We start from the raw sequence: 14,931 nt of genomic DNA on the forward strand, positions 1-14,931 counted from the left end.
ATGGATATAGCTGGATATTCAGGACTGACTGGAATAAATTTGGAATAAATATGGATCTTGTATATTGTTAAATAATCTTTTTTTGGCTCATGGTTGCTTTAAAAGAGCAAACCACTTACTTTTTTTTTGTTTCATTTTTATAATGCCAATTTGATCATTTCAGTTTCAGCATTCGATCTTTGGACAATACATTTAAAATGTGTGCAAATGACAGCAGTCTGTATCATTTTAAAATGCAATAATAATATAATTCAGGCTTAATGTGCAGTAAAAAACAGAACCCAACAATAAAAGTTAACTGGCAGGCTTTTTGAACTTTATTGGCATTTTGGCAAGATGTTAACTGTCCATTAAATTTCAGTTACAATTTACAATAAATGATGCATAACAACTGTTTCAGAAGATGTTACATGGATTATTTTGGACCAAAAAAAATGTACTTGGCTGCCATCTCAGTTTTTTCTTCATTTATTTACAATAAAAAGAAACATATCTGTAGTAGATTAAACCTAATATTAACCCACTCGTTCAGGTGGATAAATCATGCAGCAGAGCTTGGATTCATTGAAAGATCTTGATATTGCTGAAAGAGGCTTTAGTTGGATATGACCACAGTCCAGAAAAAAAAAAAAAGAAAAAAAGTTTGGCAATACTTAAGCTATCACAGTTTAGGCTAAAAGCGATGAAACAAGACACAACAATATTACCATTTCTGAAAAAATAAAAAGTGCAAAAGGCAAATAATTCATTTGGGATGATTAAGAATTCCAGTTGAAAAACTTAGATGGCTAAGATAACTTTTTTTTTCCTACCCCCACATCAAGTTAAGCAGATTCATAAATCATACTGTACAGAAGTTCTTCAAAGTGCAAATATTATGAATTGGCATAAGCTGGTATATACATTTCATTTTCTGGATGGCAAAAATAAATCAAAAAGCAAAGGTTCTTTTTCTTTGTCCAGTCAGGCTCCATTTTCATGACGTACGCTACTCATCCTCCGTTCACGCTGGACAGCTCTGCTGATATCGTTCTCAGTTCATCACATAATAAAAAGGTGTTTTGTCCACACAGAAGCCACCTTCCCAACAGGAGCTACATTACAAAACGCTTCTCACTCCATGAAAAGAAAAAGGAAGAAAATTCAAATCTGATCTTTATCATAAAAGCCAAAATCCCAGAGAAAGAGAGAGATCCATGTGCTGGTTTTCTCGAAATCATGCAACACATGCAGAACCAGTCACGTTTTTTATTGCATTTTCATTTGATTTACTGGTAATTAGAGTAATTTTGTTGGTGAGTGTGCACGGTACACACACACACACACACACTTCACTTACTTCATCAGCACCTCGGCTTTATCTAAAAATTAACAACCACTTCACCCTGGACCAAACCTGATGTCATAATTAGATCTCTGATGACTAAACTATTCAACTACATCTATTCCATTATCACAGGACTTTACATCCACATGTATATTATTATTATTATTATTATTATTGTAGGTCATTACAAATAACTAAATTGCATAAGACTCTTTTACTCCAGCAAGTTTTTACTCAAGCCTGGCACGTCAACAGTTACTGCACTGTGCTCTATGTAAAAATGCTTATTCCTCTTCCACAGCAGTGAAGCAGGAGGTGCAGTCCTCCTGCCTTTGGGCCACTTTCCACAGATCCGACTGGAGCAGCCTGTGTGGCCTAAAAACACTGATTTATCCAAGGAGCTTTCACTGATTAGCTGTGGCCCTCGGGAGCTTACGGACACTGTTCTTGCCAGACGTGTTTGGCAATCACCGCGGAGAAGAAAAAGCAGGTGTTTATGATCCTTTACACATGAATAAGGAGATCGGTTGCGTTGGAAAAAAGGTTTTAGTGTATGCTGAAAAATATGGTCAAGAACAGATGATTAAGGTTTGCATTTCCAGAGCGTTCCTTTCATTTTTCTTTGATTCAAACAGAGAGAACGTCAACCAGTACAGAGGTAAATGTAGAAGGCAGCCTTCCTTCTCTAAAAATGTCATGAAGGGGGGAAAAAACTTGTTTCTGCAAAGGTCAGGTCAGGTCAGCATTACAGTTATCATTAAAAGGCTCTGGAGATCTGTTTGTGCACATTCCAGATTAGTTTTACAATCTTTTTTCTGACTAAAAAACTGGTTTCTTCAGAGAAAGCTTCTGGTTTTTCATTTCAAATATTTGTTTAAAGGGATAGTTTTGGGTTATTTGACAGGAGGTTGTGTAATGTAGTCACGCATAGTCAGTGCATTACCTGCAGTAGACTCAGATTAGCGTGCCGACAGTTGGGAGAGGCAGCAGGGAACACAGCGCACTAGCAGAGCGATGTGCTGCTGTGGACAGGGCCAGCAGAAAAAACATTGACTTAAACACTTTTAAAAGACGCCCAGCGAAACGGCCCAATATCTGTTTAAACGTGCGCATCATTTAGAATATCTTCAGCGCTTTATCCTCCCATCAAAACAACACTTTCCTTCGGTGCCACATTTTTCTCCACAGCTGAACTACTGTGTTCCTACGCAGTCACAGGTCAGCCGAGTGAATCACAAAGAGCTGAACTTCACTTTGTTTTGAAAGGAAGACAAAGCGTAAAATATTCTAAATGAAGCGCACATTTAAACGGATGTTGGATTGTTTCGGTGGGCGTCTTTTAAAAGTGTCTCTAAACACGTTTTTTCTGCTGGTCTCGTCCACGGCGGCACATCGCTCAGCTTCTGTGCCGCTGCTCCCGGCTGCTTCTCTGAACTGGCAGCACGCTGATCTGAATCTACTGCTGGTAACACACTGACTATGCATGACTACCTCAAACAGCCTCACGTCAGATAACCCAAACTATCACTTTAAAGGCTCGGAGATTAGATGGTAAAATTGACTGTTTCCAAAGTCTGAAGGTCAGGGATTCATTCAACTCATTATATTCATCAGGACATTTTGAAAGAGTTTCAATAAATTCTAATCTGTGTTATATTTTCAGCCACATCTCGTCACCGTAAGACAAAAAGTCGACAGGAATGAAGCTTGGTTGAGTGTTAAGTTACTGTTTTTCAGTTTATAACCATTGAATGCATCACGGTCTGTGATATGTAAACTGATCAGTGCATATCCCTGGTTTAAAGATGAAAAATGTTTCTTCGTGGCTTCTACTCGTGAACTTAATTTGGCCATGCCACACATGTTAATGAGGGCATAATAACGCTACATCACAGTTAAAGTAAGACTTCCTTTAAACACCCTGAAATTAAAAACAAGTGGAATGGTAAACACGGGTACTTCAAACTGCTGCAGATGTGTTGTAATGTGCAGAGACCTTCACTGCAGTAGGTGAATTCCTTAACTTGATCTCAGTCGCAAAATTCGGAGACAAACAAAGCAAAGTCGGAGGGAAAATCTGAATATCAAAGGCTCAGAATAGCTTTCCACCTCCTACACATTTTCTATTTTGAAATTGCAAATGTCACCTAATAGACACTAAGGTTTTTTTTTATTCAATTATGAGCTGATAACACTGCTGTTTACACCACCAAATGAGCTGACTTACAAATGTTGCAACTACCACAATTATGTGTACTTATTTCCTACATTTAAGACATTGTTTCATTGACATTTGATTGTGCTTTCATTTTTTTGTGTCTGACTTTGGAAGATCTGTCTTCACACCAAGAGTCAGGGAAGGTCATGTTTGTCAACAGCACTCCCGCTCTTAAGAGACATGACAGATGCGTTGGCTCGATCTTTGAATCAAAGGAAAATGAAAATCAAAAGATGGATGTTTTTCGCCTCGGTTCAGAAGTCGCGACTTCAGAGTGAGTTTTTGTGATGCTTTTAATGAGACTGGTAACACTTTCTCCCTACTTTCTTTCCTTCATTCCTTCCCCGCCTCCTCTCTTCACTGCAAGAATCCTTTGTCAGGTCATTCGAGGGGGAGGGAGGGAACTTCACATTGAAAAGGAATGGCGATGGTGTGGAGACCTGTGGGAAATGAAATCTCATCATCAGGGCTGCAGTGCAGTGATTTCTTTTTCTTCCACATTTTCTGAGCAGATCTCACTCTACCTTTAGTAGAGGAAGAAGAGGCGTGTTCTATGAGAGGTGGCCATGTTCTCTGACATGTTGCGGACTTTTAGGTAGTTCACGAAACCTCTGAAGAAGAGCAGGAGACCTGTGGACGGAGGATAATTCTTTACTCACTTAGCGACAGAAACGTCCACTTCAATGTTCTTCAACTTAAAAAAACATTCAAAACAAACAATCAGCTCACCAAGCAGCAGGAAGATCCACCAGAGCCAGTATTGACCATTGAAGTAGCCGGTGAAATAGTCGGAGAACTGGACACAGAAAAAGACATATATCGCTTTGAGCATTTTTACTTTACAATTAAAAAGGAGACAAATAGTTTTGAAACCTCTTGGGTTTTAATGACCGTTATTATAAAACCAAGATCATTTTTCTTAATATCTGTTTGTGGAAGAAGACCCTTTGAAGATACAAAACACTTATCAGAATATGAGATATAACAGCCTAGAGATGTTTCCTCCTGAAAGATTTCTCCTTTATAACAGTGAAACATGAAATATCTCCATAAAAGTGGATCATAAATCCCATTTTCACACTAGATACCAATACTAGTGTCAGAAATGCTCTGATACTGCCTAAAATATGGTAACACGTGTCAGCGAGTATGTAAGTGTTCGTAAGTATCAGACATCACCTAACTTTATAGTTTCCAGCAGTTTTCCTGGAAATCGGTTCTTCTTCGCGACACAAGAAATTGCACTGCAATTCACTTGCAGCTACTGTTTAAGAGCAGTGAAGAAGAACTGACTTCGGGTATACAGTTTTAGCCATTAGCAAAATGCAAACGTTATCTCCAGGGTTAGCGTTATTCTGCATTAACTGGAACAGAAATGTTGCTCAGCTGCTGGTGAAAATTCAGCCCTGCACAAGTTGAAAAATACACACCCTGACGATGAGAATCCACTTGATGAGGGACAGGCCAAACCCACAGATGGCTCCGTAGCGTCCTGCAATGGTGTTGGTCAAACAGAAGGACAAGCAGAACCCAATCCAGTTGAACAGGAAGGCCACTGGAGGGACAAACACAAAGGCATTGGGTTGTTTTGCTTCATAATATTAGCAATAATAACAACATAAAATAAGAAAGAACGAAAATAGCAATGATAATCACGATACATTCAGGAACACTTATTTAGTTGTTTATATATGACAGAATTTAATTTAGACATTTTTTGCAATATTTTATTTTGAAAATGGCTGTGAAAATTTAAAAAGTAAACTCTAAATAATAATCATCTTGGTTGTAATATCTGGATCCACACAAGAGGAATGTACACCTCTTGTTTATAACAAAGACAATACTAAAGTGCAGATTTGAATAAGACTAGATTGGTCATATATTAACTTGTTGATAGATTCCCACATGATCCATCACTCGCGTCCTGTGGTCATTGACACCTCAGTTATTAAAGTCTGACAAGCACGGAAACAATTATTGGAGTTGCTCAAGAGTGTGTCATAGTCTTGGTAAAACAAACACTGTTTGGACAGATGCGTCAGAAATGTTAACATGAGACAGACTTACTGAAAAAGGCCAGCATGAAGATGCCATCATTTCCAACCCGCAGCTGATCGGCGTCACTGAAATCATCTCTGGGGGGGAATTCGTCATCCTGACATAGACACACGCACACACGCAAACAAACCCAAGCAGATAAACACACAGAGCTGGTTAAAAAACAAATACACAATGATAGAGACACCAGCTACACAAAGTAAACAGATGACTTGCAAAACCCTCAATCTGAGACCTTTGTATTTCATGGGCCTTGCCCATTGGCTTTTGAATAAATGTTCAGTCTGTTTTAAAAGTGACACTGAAACTGTACAACAATGGCTGTTGAGGAACTCAAAATTCATAAAGCTGGTCAACAATTATGTGTAGGTTAATACATCTGAGACATTTAGTATGGAAGTTCAAAACCCGCCTCCAGCAAATTCATACTGTCAGGTAATTGACAAGTAAGAACAAAAAACATTTGTTTGTTCTTACGTGTCAAATATTTCATGAGGGTGGGGCGGTTTTTCTGGCATACACTGGGGCCACACCCAGCTAACATGCTGGTAAAAGCAACATATAGATCCCATGAAAAGGAGGGAAGAGTGTGTCTCCTCACCCGTGGCATCACCTCCACAGTGGAGGCAGCCATGGCGGCTGCTTTGGCCTTCTCCGCTTCGTCATATGTGGGCAGCGACGTGGCGACGCTGTAGGGTGGAGGCACTGGGAAGTCACCCTGGAAACTAGTCTCTGTGGGAGGGGCAGAGGGGGGAAGGAGGCTCATTTACAAAAAGGAAAGAAAAGGAACCGCATTCTGTATTTAGCTACGTGAGCTGCCAGTAATGTGGTCGTGCTGTCATGGAAATCAGCAGTGACTCATGGATAAAGTCGGTCCAGCAGTTGCCACAAAGCTGCAGAGATGTAATCCTGTTGCTGCTGTAGGAAGCATGCATCCACACTTTGGAGGAATAAAGCTGCAGATAACAAAAAAATGTACATTTAGGCACAGATTCCTTTAATACACACCAGGTGCAGCGGCAGTTGCTCCAAGGTCAATAGACGCGTATGGGGGTGGAGGTGCCTCTGCCTCTCCCTGAGACCTTGACCCCGATGCCTCCCCTGCTGATGAGGCGGCAGCAGGGCTGGCCTGGGCCTGGACCTGGCTGGACGTACTGGCTGTGGCTGCGGCAGAAGTGCACGGCTGCGGCTCGCTGGTGGAGGCCTCCGAAGAGTCATCCTCATTGTGCAACTATAAGGGGGGGGGCAATCGGCACAAGCAGGTCAGCTGATTAGCCAGCCAAAAAGTGTGGCTGCTCGAGGCGATGCTCACACTGTTCCAAATTTTCTAAAACTGGCATCGCTCATGCAGAGACTTTCTAAAGCTGTGAGAAGTGTGACTGTGTGAATAAACCGTAAAATACACACCCAGCGTCTTTGCGAGCTCAAACATCAGATTGTGTAACAATAGCTGCAGCCTGACTTAAATAAGCAGAGTAAAAGAGGAAAGCAACAGTAGTTAACTTGGTTTATTTGTATTGACATTCAAGCCAGATGTGTTGACATAGGCTACACAATATTTGTACAGGAACAACTTTCAGCTAGTCAGTTACAACATATGGTGATTTTTTATTTTACATATCGTCTACAGAATAGACTTAGATAGATGAATAGATGATTTCACTGACAGTTGTAGTGTTGCTCTTCTAGATTATTAGACTTTCAAATCTTTTGATTATCTTTCAAAACAGCCACAAGTATTTTTATTTCGTCATAAATTTATCCAGGATTTTTCAAGCCATCATCAATAAAAACTAATTAATAGAAGGTCTATTCATTCATGCTTAATTTGTCTTACAAAATGTATTTAAAGTAGGGCGGCACAATATGCAAAAAAAAAAATCACATTGGGATTATTTTTGCAGATATTGCAATTGCGATATGACTCAGGATTTCAGTTGGTGGTCATTTTTGCATCTCATTTTCACTGAAAAAACGTTTTAAATGATGATGATGATGTGATTTTTGCTGGGGCTTGTACCAAACGAGCATGTGCCCTTCTGTCTGAAAAATATAATTTGTCAGCCCTGAGCATCTCTGTAGCACCACAACACATACGTTGTGATGCATATCAGAAAAACTGCAGCTCCTGCGATCTGGACATTGCACTTATATTGCCATGTTGCAAGTTGCCCTAATTTAAAGTTACACTCCCAGATTATCATGAAATTAAATCAAATTGTTTTTGATGCTACCTATGGAATTGTTCTGCAATCAGTGTACAGTCAGTAATTATTATATTAAGCATGAAAGACACAGGTATGCAATCCAGTGCAGTTTTATCTAATTGATAACAGCATCACTGTTTACTATTCAATCACCGACAGCCACGTCAGCCCCGTATTAAGATACTGCTGATTCCGAATCCAACATTTCCTACTGCTGCTGCTGCTTTGCATTATAAGCTTGGCAGCTCTTTTGTTGCGAGGCAGCCATAAGATTACAACTTTAGCTGCTATTATGAAGCATGTGCTGGAATAAAACTACCGGTGGTGTGTGCCTCTGCAGTGCAGGGTAAGAGCAGTACCGTTTGCCCTCAAGAGAATGTTTGACACTGTCTGAATAGAGATGGCAAACAACACCAGTATGCCAACAGAGGAAGGTCTCTGGAAAAGTGATACACGTGTAATCGGTTAATGAGAGTCCCTGCTAAAGCTGAGAGAGAGAGGTCTTTACAGGCTTAGGTGCATTAATTTTCCTCAGACCAAAGAGCCAAACGCCTTCTGAAATTACAGAGGCTGAGGGGAACATGATGGTTGCAGAGCGGCGGGTGGGAAATCTGTGTGGGCAAAGTTGGGGAGTGATACTGTCTCACCTCCTCTGTGACTTCTATCGAGGTGCCCTTGAGAAAGTTAACTTGAACCAAAACAGCTCAGCAACAACGAAAAAAAAAAAAAGTTGTGCAATCTTGTGCTCTGTAATGACTACAAAGCTGATACTGACCTTGATAAAAATGTGACATTTTTGTTGAAATATCAGGTCGAAAACGAGCAACTCGCTTTGTGGTTTATGATTTATCCGCTGGGACATTACCCAGCATTGACAGATAACAAATCAATCACGCGTTACGCTTCTGATAAATAGGAAGGATTCGCTGAAGCTGTCTCGAAGCAATGTGGATGAGCTAGTTCAACTTGTACACGGCCTTGAAAGAAATTTCTTAACAACGCAAGTGAAAGAAATAAGCGGCTCATTGTGTTGTTATGCCAAACATCCTAACCCTTCTAGTTTTAAAATTTTAGTCCAGTAGCTTCATGAAGTTTCCAGGAACCGGGGTAAAAGTTGATGTGGTGACACCTAAACGCTGAGGGCAATTATAGTTTCAGTTTTAAACTTCCTTTGGTTTTGGCTGCAAGTAGGCTGAAACCTATATTTTTCAAGGGTTCAAGGTATCAGCATCATAATTATGTGTTTAAAAGGGAAATTTGTCAATTCAAGTATTTTCCATGAGGCAATCGCAGTTTTCTTGCTGTGGTATAACACCACTGCAAACAGGGGAAGCACCCTGAGTAATACCATCTGACTAATAACAGATACTGGACCTTTTAGCGACATACTGAGAATCAAAGGGAAACTTGCTCATCACCATGCAGATAAACTTCTCAAAAAAAATCTTGGGAATTCAAACCACCCTGTAGACCTCCACCAGCGCGGGGTCGATGTACGAGGCAGAGAGTGAATGAGTGCCTGACGACTGGCTCAGAATCAAGGACAAAGCATAACGCACCCCCGCGCACAGGGGGATTACATAAGATCCTAACAACATAGCCCAAAGCCTCCTTGTGTGTCCAAATATACCCGATACCCATGCAGGCCGGCTCAGATCAGCAGTGCCCCATGTTTGGGGAAATCTGAGTATTATTTAAGAAAGAAACCAAGAGACCAAGGGCAAAATGTGTGGATGTAATGAGATGAAGCTGGAACTGTCTGCACACCACAACATCTGATAGCGTTTATCAGTTTGGCCTGAAGGTGCAGAACTGGTGCAGAGCTCTTGTGCACCGTATCGCTCTTATTTTTACGGAAACTTAACTACTATTGAAATCTCCACTTTGTTCAAGGCTGAGCAGTTAGAACACAACACAGATTGACTTTGGCTCGTTTCTGGACCCTGTGGGATTAACACTCACATACACACACTCGCCCAAGAACCACAGGCATCCGAGCACAAAGCTGTCTTTATCCCAAAGTGGTCATAACCGTCTCCAATATTTCTCAGCTGCTGTTGTTACTTTACGTGTCTGGTAATATGTAAAAGAAACATTCTCCATATGTTTCGGGTCAGTTGAGGCAAAATATTTACCATTTTATAAGGTTGCCACTTTTTTTTATCTACACTGTTCCAGCTGGGACAGGGAACTCTAATTTTACAGCTCTTGAATTGCCTCTGAATTTCTGCCAGGAAATAAAAGAAGTCGTACTTCTTTTATTTCCTGCCATTTCCCGGAAAAGTTAACTATTACGTTATTACACACCTAGTTATTGGGACTCTGACAGGCCCTCTGGACTTAAACACAACCGCAGTGTCTGCTAATCATGGAAGTTACAATACTAATAATCAGCTAGGTGACTGACAAATGTCCCGTTAAGCCACATTAACGAATGTTATTAGACTCTCCTGCTAACACTAACTTGGTGCTAAACTTATTAACTTGTGTTAGCAGCCGTGGAAGTCAACATAGGTTTTATAATTAGCACGTAAATAAACTGTCAGCTGTATAATACAGTTTATTCGGGTGTTAACTTTCAAGGCCTACGGGACTGGGCTTAGCTAACGTTAGCCTAGCCAATGCGGAAGTGTCTAGCTGTCAAAACAAAACAATTCTTGGAAAAACATAAGTCAAAAATACAAGAGAAGTAGCCATTCAGAGGTCAATTAATTTCGAGTCAGCGTAATATCTAACAGTATTTATTTTTTATTTTAAGCAAGGCCTTGTTTCCTGTGTCGGGCAGGCCAGGCTATCAGACGGTGTTTTGATCCGTGGTCTCACTCACCACTTGGTATCGGCTTGCTGGGTCCATCCCGACGAGATTCAGCTGGCAAGGAAGCCAGCCGACAGATCCAGAGGAAAATCTAACTTGTGTTTACTGCGAACTCTGTGTTACGGACAGGAGATGCTTCCCTCAAACAACGCCGAATAAGATGTTACCAGCCGCTGAAAGAAATGGCTGCAATCGGCGGTGCAACTGCTCAGAAAATACCGTTGTTGGTGAAACGTTGACAAACAGAGTCAAGCTACAACTAAAAATGCATCACATCCGGTCAAGTATTTCAAAATAAAAATGTCGCAACTGTGATGCGTCTAGTGCGGTGATGTTTCAGTAACATGATAGATAGATAGATAGATAGATAGATAGATAGATAGATAGATAGATAGATAGATAGACAGAGTAGTAATTAGGTAGTACAACTTTAGTTCCCCCTTACTTTATTTGAGTTTTTCTTGAGTTTACTTTCTACCATTACTATTAAGTGTACTGTATGTAATTGTGTATTCTGAATATAATTTTGCTGTGTTTCTTTTAGTTTAATGTATTTTAGCTGTGTGTGAAAATTCTTGATTAATAACCTGTTTTTTTTTATCATTATGTTTTATTTTAATATGCAAAAACATTTTTGGCGTTTGGTGTATGTTTATTTTGAAGGCAAAATCCCTCTATTTCCGATTTTGGCCTGACTCTGGTTGACTTGATGGCGGTGGTTGAACCATGGATTTCCACAAATTGAGGAAGTGCGATGACGCAAATTCATACGAAATGGTAAAAAACTGAAACCAGCAGGTGGAGCCAAAGCCAACCTATGTCACTGACCCACCAGCAGCAGCTTTCTTTGATTTCTGATCATGACAAGAATATGCCTCAGTTTAATGGGTTGTGAAAGTGTCAGATCTATGGTTTGTATTTCACAGAAGTGTAAACAATTTCTAAATACCATTAAGTTCCCAAAAAGTTAGTAAGTGCAGCTTCAGATGATTTTTTTTTTTTTTTTTTAATTTATTTTTTGTCAGGCCACTTTTTGCAACATGGATTCACTGGAAACAAGCAGATCCTGAACTCCCTGAGCCCTCTCCCACAGAGAATAACCTCAGATGGATTTCATGGTCTTTGCTCTTGGCTGCGAGCATACTGGGGGATTGCACTTTGCGATATCTGGCCAACAGTAACAGCTCACTGTCGAAAAGGAACAACACCGACCTGTTTCACAGGGCAACGCAGAGATGGTTGCTTGTGTGTGTTTGTTTTTCTTTGCCAAATATTGTGTAATTTCATACAGAATTCTAACTTGTTCAACAAAGCAACAGGCTGAGGCAGAACCATCCCTGAAAATAAATGGCCGAGTTTAAAGCTTTTCTTTTTTTATAAATAGCAGCAATCACTTTGCTCGGTCAATCAGCACTAATTAGATTTAAAAAAAAGTGGATGCCCTTGGCTCAAACTGCAGACAGTATGCATAAAGCACCATATGTGCAGAGTGAGGCAGGTTTGTGTCATTCTCAAGTTTACTCTGTCATGTGTTTCTGCCTCTGGGCTAATCCTGGATCAGCATTGCACATAATAGGCTCTTGGTACCTTTATGAATGCAAGTACTGGAGTTGCAAGGATAAAGCACAAAGAGGTTCAGAAACCGTTACAGGAATAGTTCAAGGATTTCAGAAGCCCATCTGACCAGAAAGCATCTGTATATTGCCTTTAGAATAATAGCTGTTCAATGCATGGAGGGCATTTTGAAGGCCCTCCTACTGCATCTCTAACGTGCTGCTGATAAATGCTCCTCCCAAAACCTCCGAAGACTCAGCGCAGATACTTTTTAGAAGAACTCCAGTGATGTTCTTCCACTCCTATCGGCCCAGCCTATCGCTTTAATACGCTAACCATTCCTTCAATGTGCCAAAAGCTGGCTCAAGCCACCCTAAACAGGGTGAACAATGAATGCACAGCGAGGTATTGATAAAAGGCTCTTCTTGAATTAAACATTAATCCCATTCGCTAAGAAGGGGATTACTGTAGTACATGTATCAGTTAAGCAGCTCACACTGAGAAGGAGAGCGAAGGAGAGGGTTGAAAAGTGTGAGAAAGACACGAGGTGTGATGCAGAGAAAAGTATTTGCAACATCCTATGTAAAGTGTTTTGCCCTTTGCAGCATTAAGGATTAATGTGCAGTTGTGATATACGAGGTCCTGCCTGCACCTTTCTACAGCAGCTGGCCTGCAGGAGAGTAAAGAGGACTTGAAGTCATTTGCCCAGCTGCTGTTACAACCGCACTTTTAGAGCCTTTAATAGTACTTAAGAGCATCCATCACCCACACACACACACACACACACACCTGCAAACTGGTGTATGCACGCCCACACATGCACACAATCAGGATGCTGTTACTTGGCAACATCGTTTCAAGGTAAATAGGTGCTATAAAAAGGTGTTATATAAAGAAACAGTGGGTGTCTCTGTCACATGCTGCAGACTCATTCTTATGCTGTGAGACCTTTCGCTGTTCGACTGGCGGCGAGCGTTTTGTTAGAGGCTGATGGGATCGTGTATAACAGCAGAAGACATCTGTTAGTTTTGAGTGGATACAAGCTGCAGTTTAATTGCCCACACATTTTACGTGTGGAAGTGTGGGGAAATTGCAATAGAGCAAGGACGTGTAAAGGACTTCGGTATACTTCTTTAATATTATACATAGAGTCTGACAGAAAAAAGATCACAATTCAGTCTGTAGAGCATAAGCAGTGAAATATTTTATGTACTGTATGGAAATTATTGGGGTGGGGTTTGAAAAGGGCTCAGATAAGGGGGGGATATATATATATATATGCCATCATTTTGTCATTATCTCTGACCACCTCAATCATAGCTTGTTCGCTTTTAAAAACACACTGGCTTTTTAGCGTTTAACCTCATGTATACCAACAGTCATCCATATCTTAACAATGAGGGGGAAAATGTAATGTGTCATAAAGATGTAGCCTGTAAGTAGCAAAGTGGTTAAATCATCAGTAAATAAGATGAAAAATAAAAAAATCTGGTCGTTGATAAAAAAAAAAAATTAAAAAAAAGAAGTCAAAGCCACTAGCCTGTACATAAAAACACGGGAAGAACTCTCAAGGTACATTTTAGTAAGAAAATACAATCACTAAGCTAAAAGGTCGATGATGTCCAGCAGTCACTGAGTAAGTGTTACAGCCGCGGCCCAGTGACTAATATGCAAAATAGGCTGCGTGGACGCAGCGTCGGGATTGGCTGCAGCAAGTGGAGGCGTGTCCGGGGTCGCTTCGCTCATTGGAGCGGCAGTGTCCCGGCCGCCGAGCAGCCGGAGTTAGCCAGATCGTTAAAAGGCCTGTTTATCTAACTTTCTTTCTCCTCAACCGGGAGCTGGAGTGTGATATAAGCGGGGGCTCGTCCGGTAGCGGTATGTGTAAAGAGAGTTCAGAGGTTTTTGTTTTTTTTGTGGCAGATGAGTTGATTGAATTCGGTCGGTCATTGTGACAGAGGACTCCAACAAACCTGAGGATGACTGCGCCAGCGCGGGCGTTATCACACTGAGCAGCAAAGAGACATGGACTGAGTTTCTCAGGTCTCTTCAGTGATGTTCCCAGGTCCTGAAACCTGACAGTGACGCTGATATGGAGACTGCCAATCAAACAGCACCCATATATTCTCACTATTTAATTCATTTGCTTTAGCCCTTACAACTGGATTATGCTTGATTAACAAGTATCTGTCTCCTTTATCTGAGTATGTTTTTGTCTGCCTGTTTTTAATAATGCCATAAATGAAATGATTAAAAAATGGTGACTAGAATATTTACCGTTTTGTTATGTTGGCATTCAACTTGACAACTGTTCATTAATTCTTTTTAGATTTTATTGGCTAAGATGTTGTGGTTTACACTAGTACACAAGGGGAGGGTCCAAAGAAAATATTCAAAAAATATAAAATATTCATAACTCAGTAGTTTTCAAACAGTCCCTAAATGAATGTAAGTTTTTCAAACAGCATGAGATGAGATGTATATCCTAATGTGAATTATGCTGTGTTGATTTCTTGGCTTGTTAAACAAGATTGGAATCTAATTTAATGGGCAAAACACAAAATAACATGGGAGCAAGACTTGCACACAGTTGCCACCGTTCCAGGCTGAAACGCCAACTCCGCTCAAATCCTCCCTAAAGCGCAGGAAAATGTCACAAGGCAGGATGAGGAATGCCAAGTGCTGCATGGCAGTGGATAAACAAGCTACGAAACACATGGAGCGATGCAAGAGGTGACCCACGTCAGTATAG

The 14,931-nt window shown here is 40.6% G+C and overlaps 1 protein-coding gene across 1 annotated transcript; it reads right to left on the bottom strand.

Annotated features, from left to right (window-relative positions):
• Positions 1 to 294: 294 nt before the first annotated feature.
• On the bottom strand, positions 295 to 10,877 carry ndfip2 (Nedd4 family interacting protein 2). The gene is made up of 8 exons (XM_071464142.1): positions 10,641 to 10,877; positions 6,615 to 6,837; positions 6,208 to 6,338; positions 5,616 to 5,703; positions 4,976 to 5,100; positions 4,275 to 4,341; positions 4,070 to 4,175; positions 295 to 3,985 (listed from the first exon to the last, which is right to left on the bottom strand). The coding sequence occupies exons 1-7, from the start codon at positions 10,665 to 10,667 to the stop codon at positions 4,072 to 4,074; spliced, it is 765 nt and encodes a 254-aa protein (XP_071320243.1). The 5' UTR covers positions 10,668 to 10,877; the 3' UTR covers positions 295 to 3,985; positions 4,070 to 4,071.
• Between the last annotated feature and the right edge of the window lie 4,054 nt (positions 10,878 to 14,931).

This window comes from Trachinotus anak, unplaced genomic scaffold, assembly GCF_046630095.1.
Source record: "Trachinotus anak isolate AG129_WGS33_773 ecotype Australia unplaced genomic scaffold, CSIRO_AGI_Tana_v1 ptg000026l, whole genome shotgun sequence".
Taxonomy (NCBI): domain Eukaryota; kingdom Metazoa; phylum Chordata; class Actinopteri; order Carangiformes; family Carangidae; genus Trachinotus; species Trachinotus anak.

What these genes read in the sequence shown, in the direction of transcription:
- ndfip2 (XM_071464142.1), bottom strand. Translation starts at nt 10,667, where the DNA reads ATGGACCCAGCAAGCCGATACCAAGTG. An exon ending in AGCAACTGCCGCTGCACCTG is followed by an intron (nt 6,339 to 6,614) that starts GTGTGTATTAAA and finishes CCCCTCCCACAG; the next exon opens with AGACTAGTTTCCAGGGTGAC. An exon ending in CTGTGGAGGTGATGCCACGG is followed by an intron (nt 5,704 to 6,207) that starts GTGAGGAGACAC and finishes TGTCTATGTCAG; the next exon opens with GATGACGAATTCCCCCCCAG.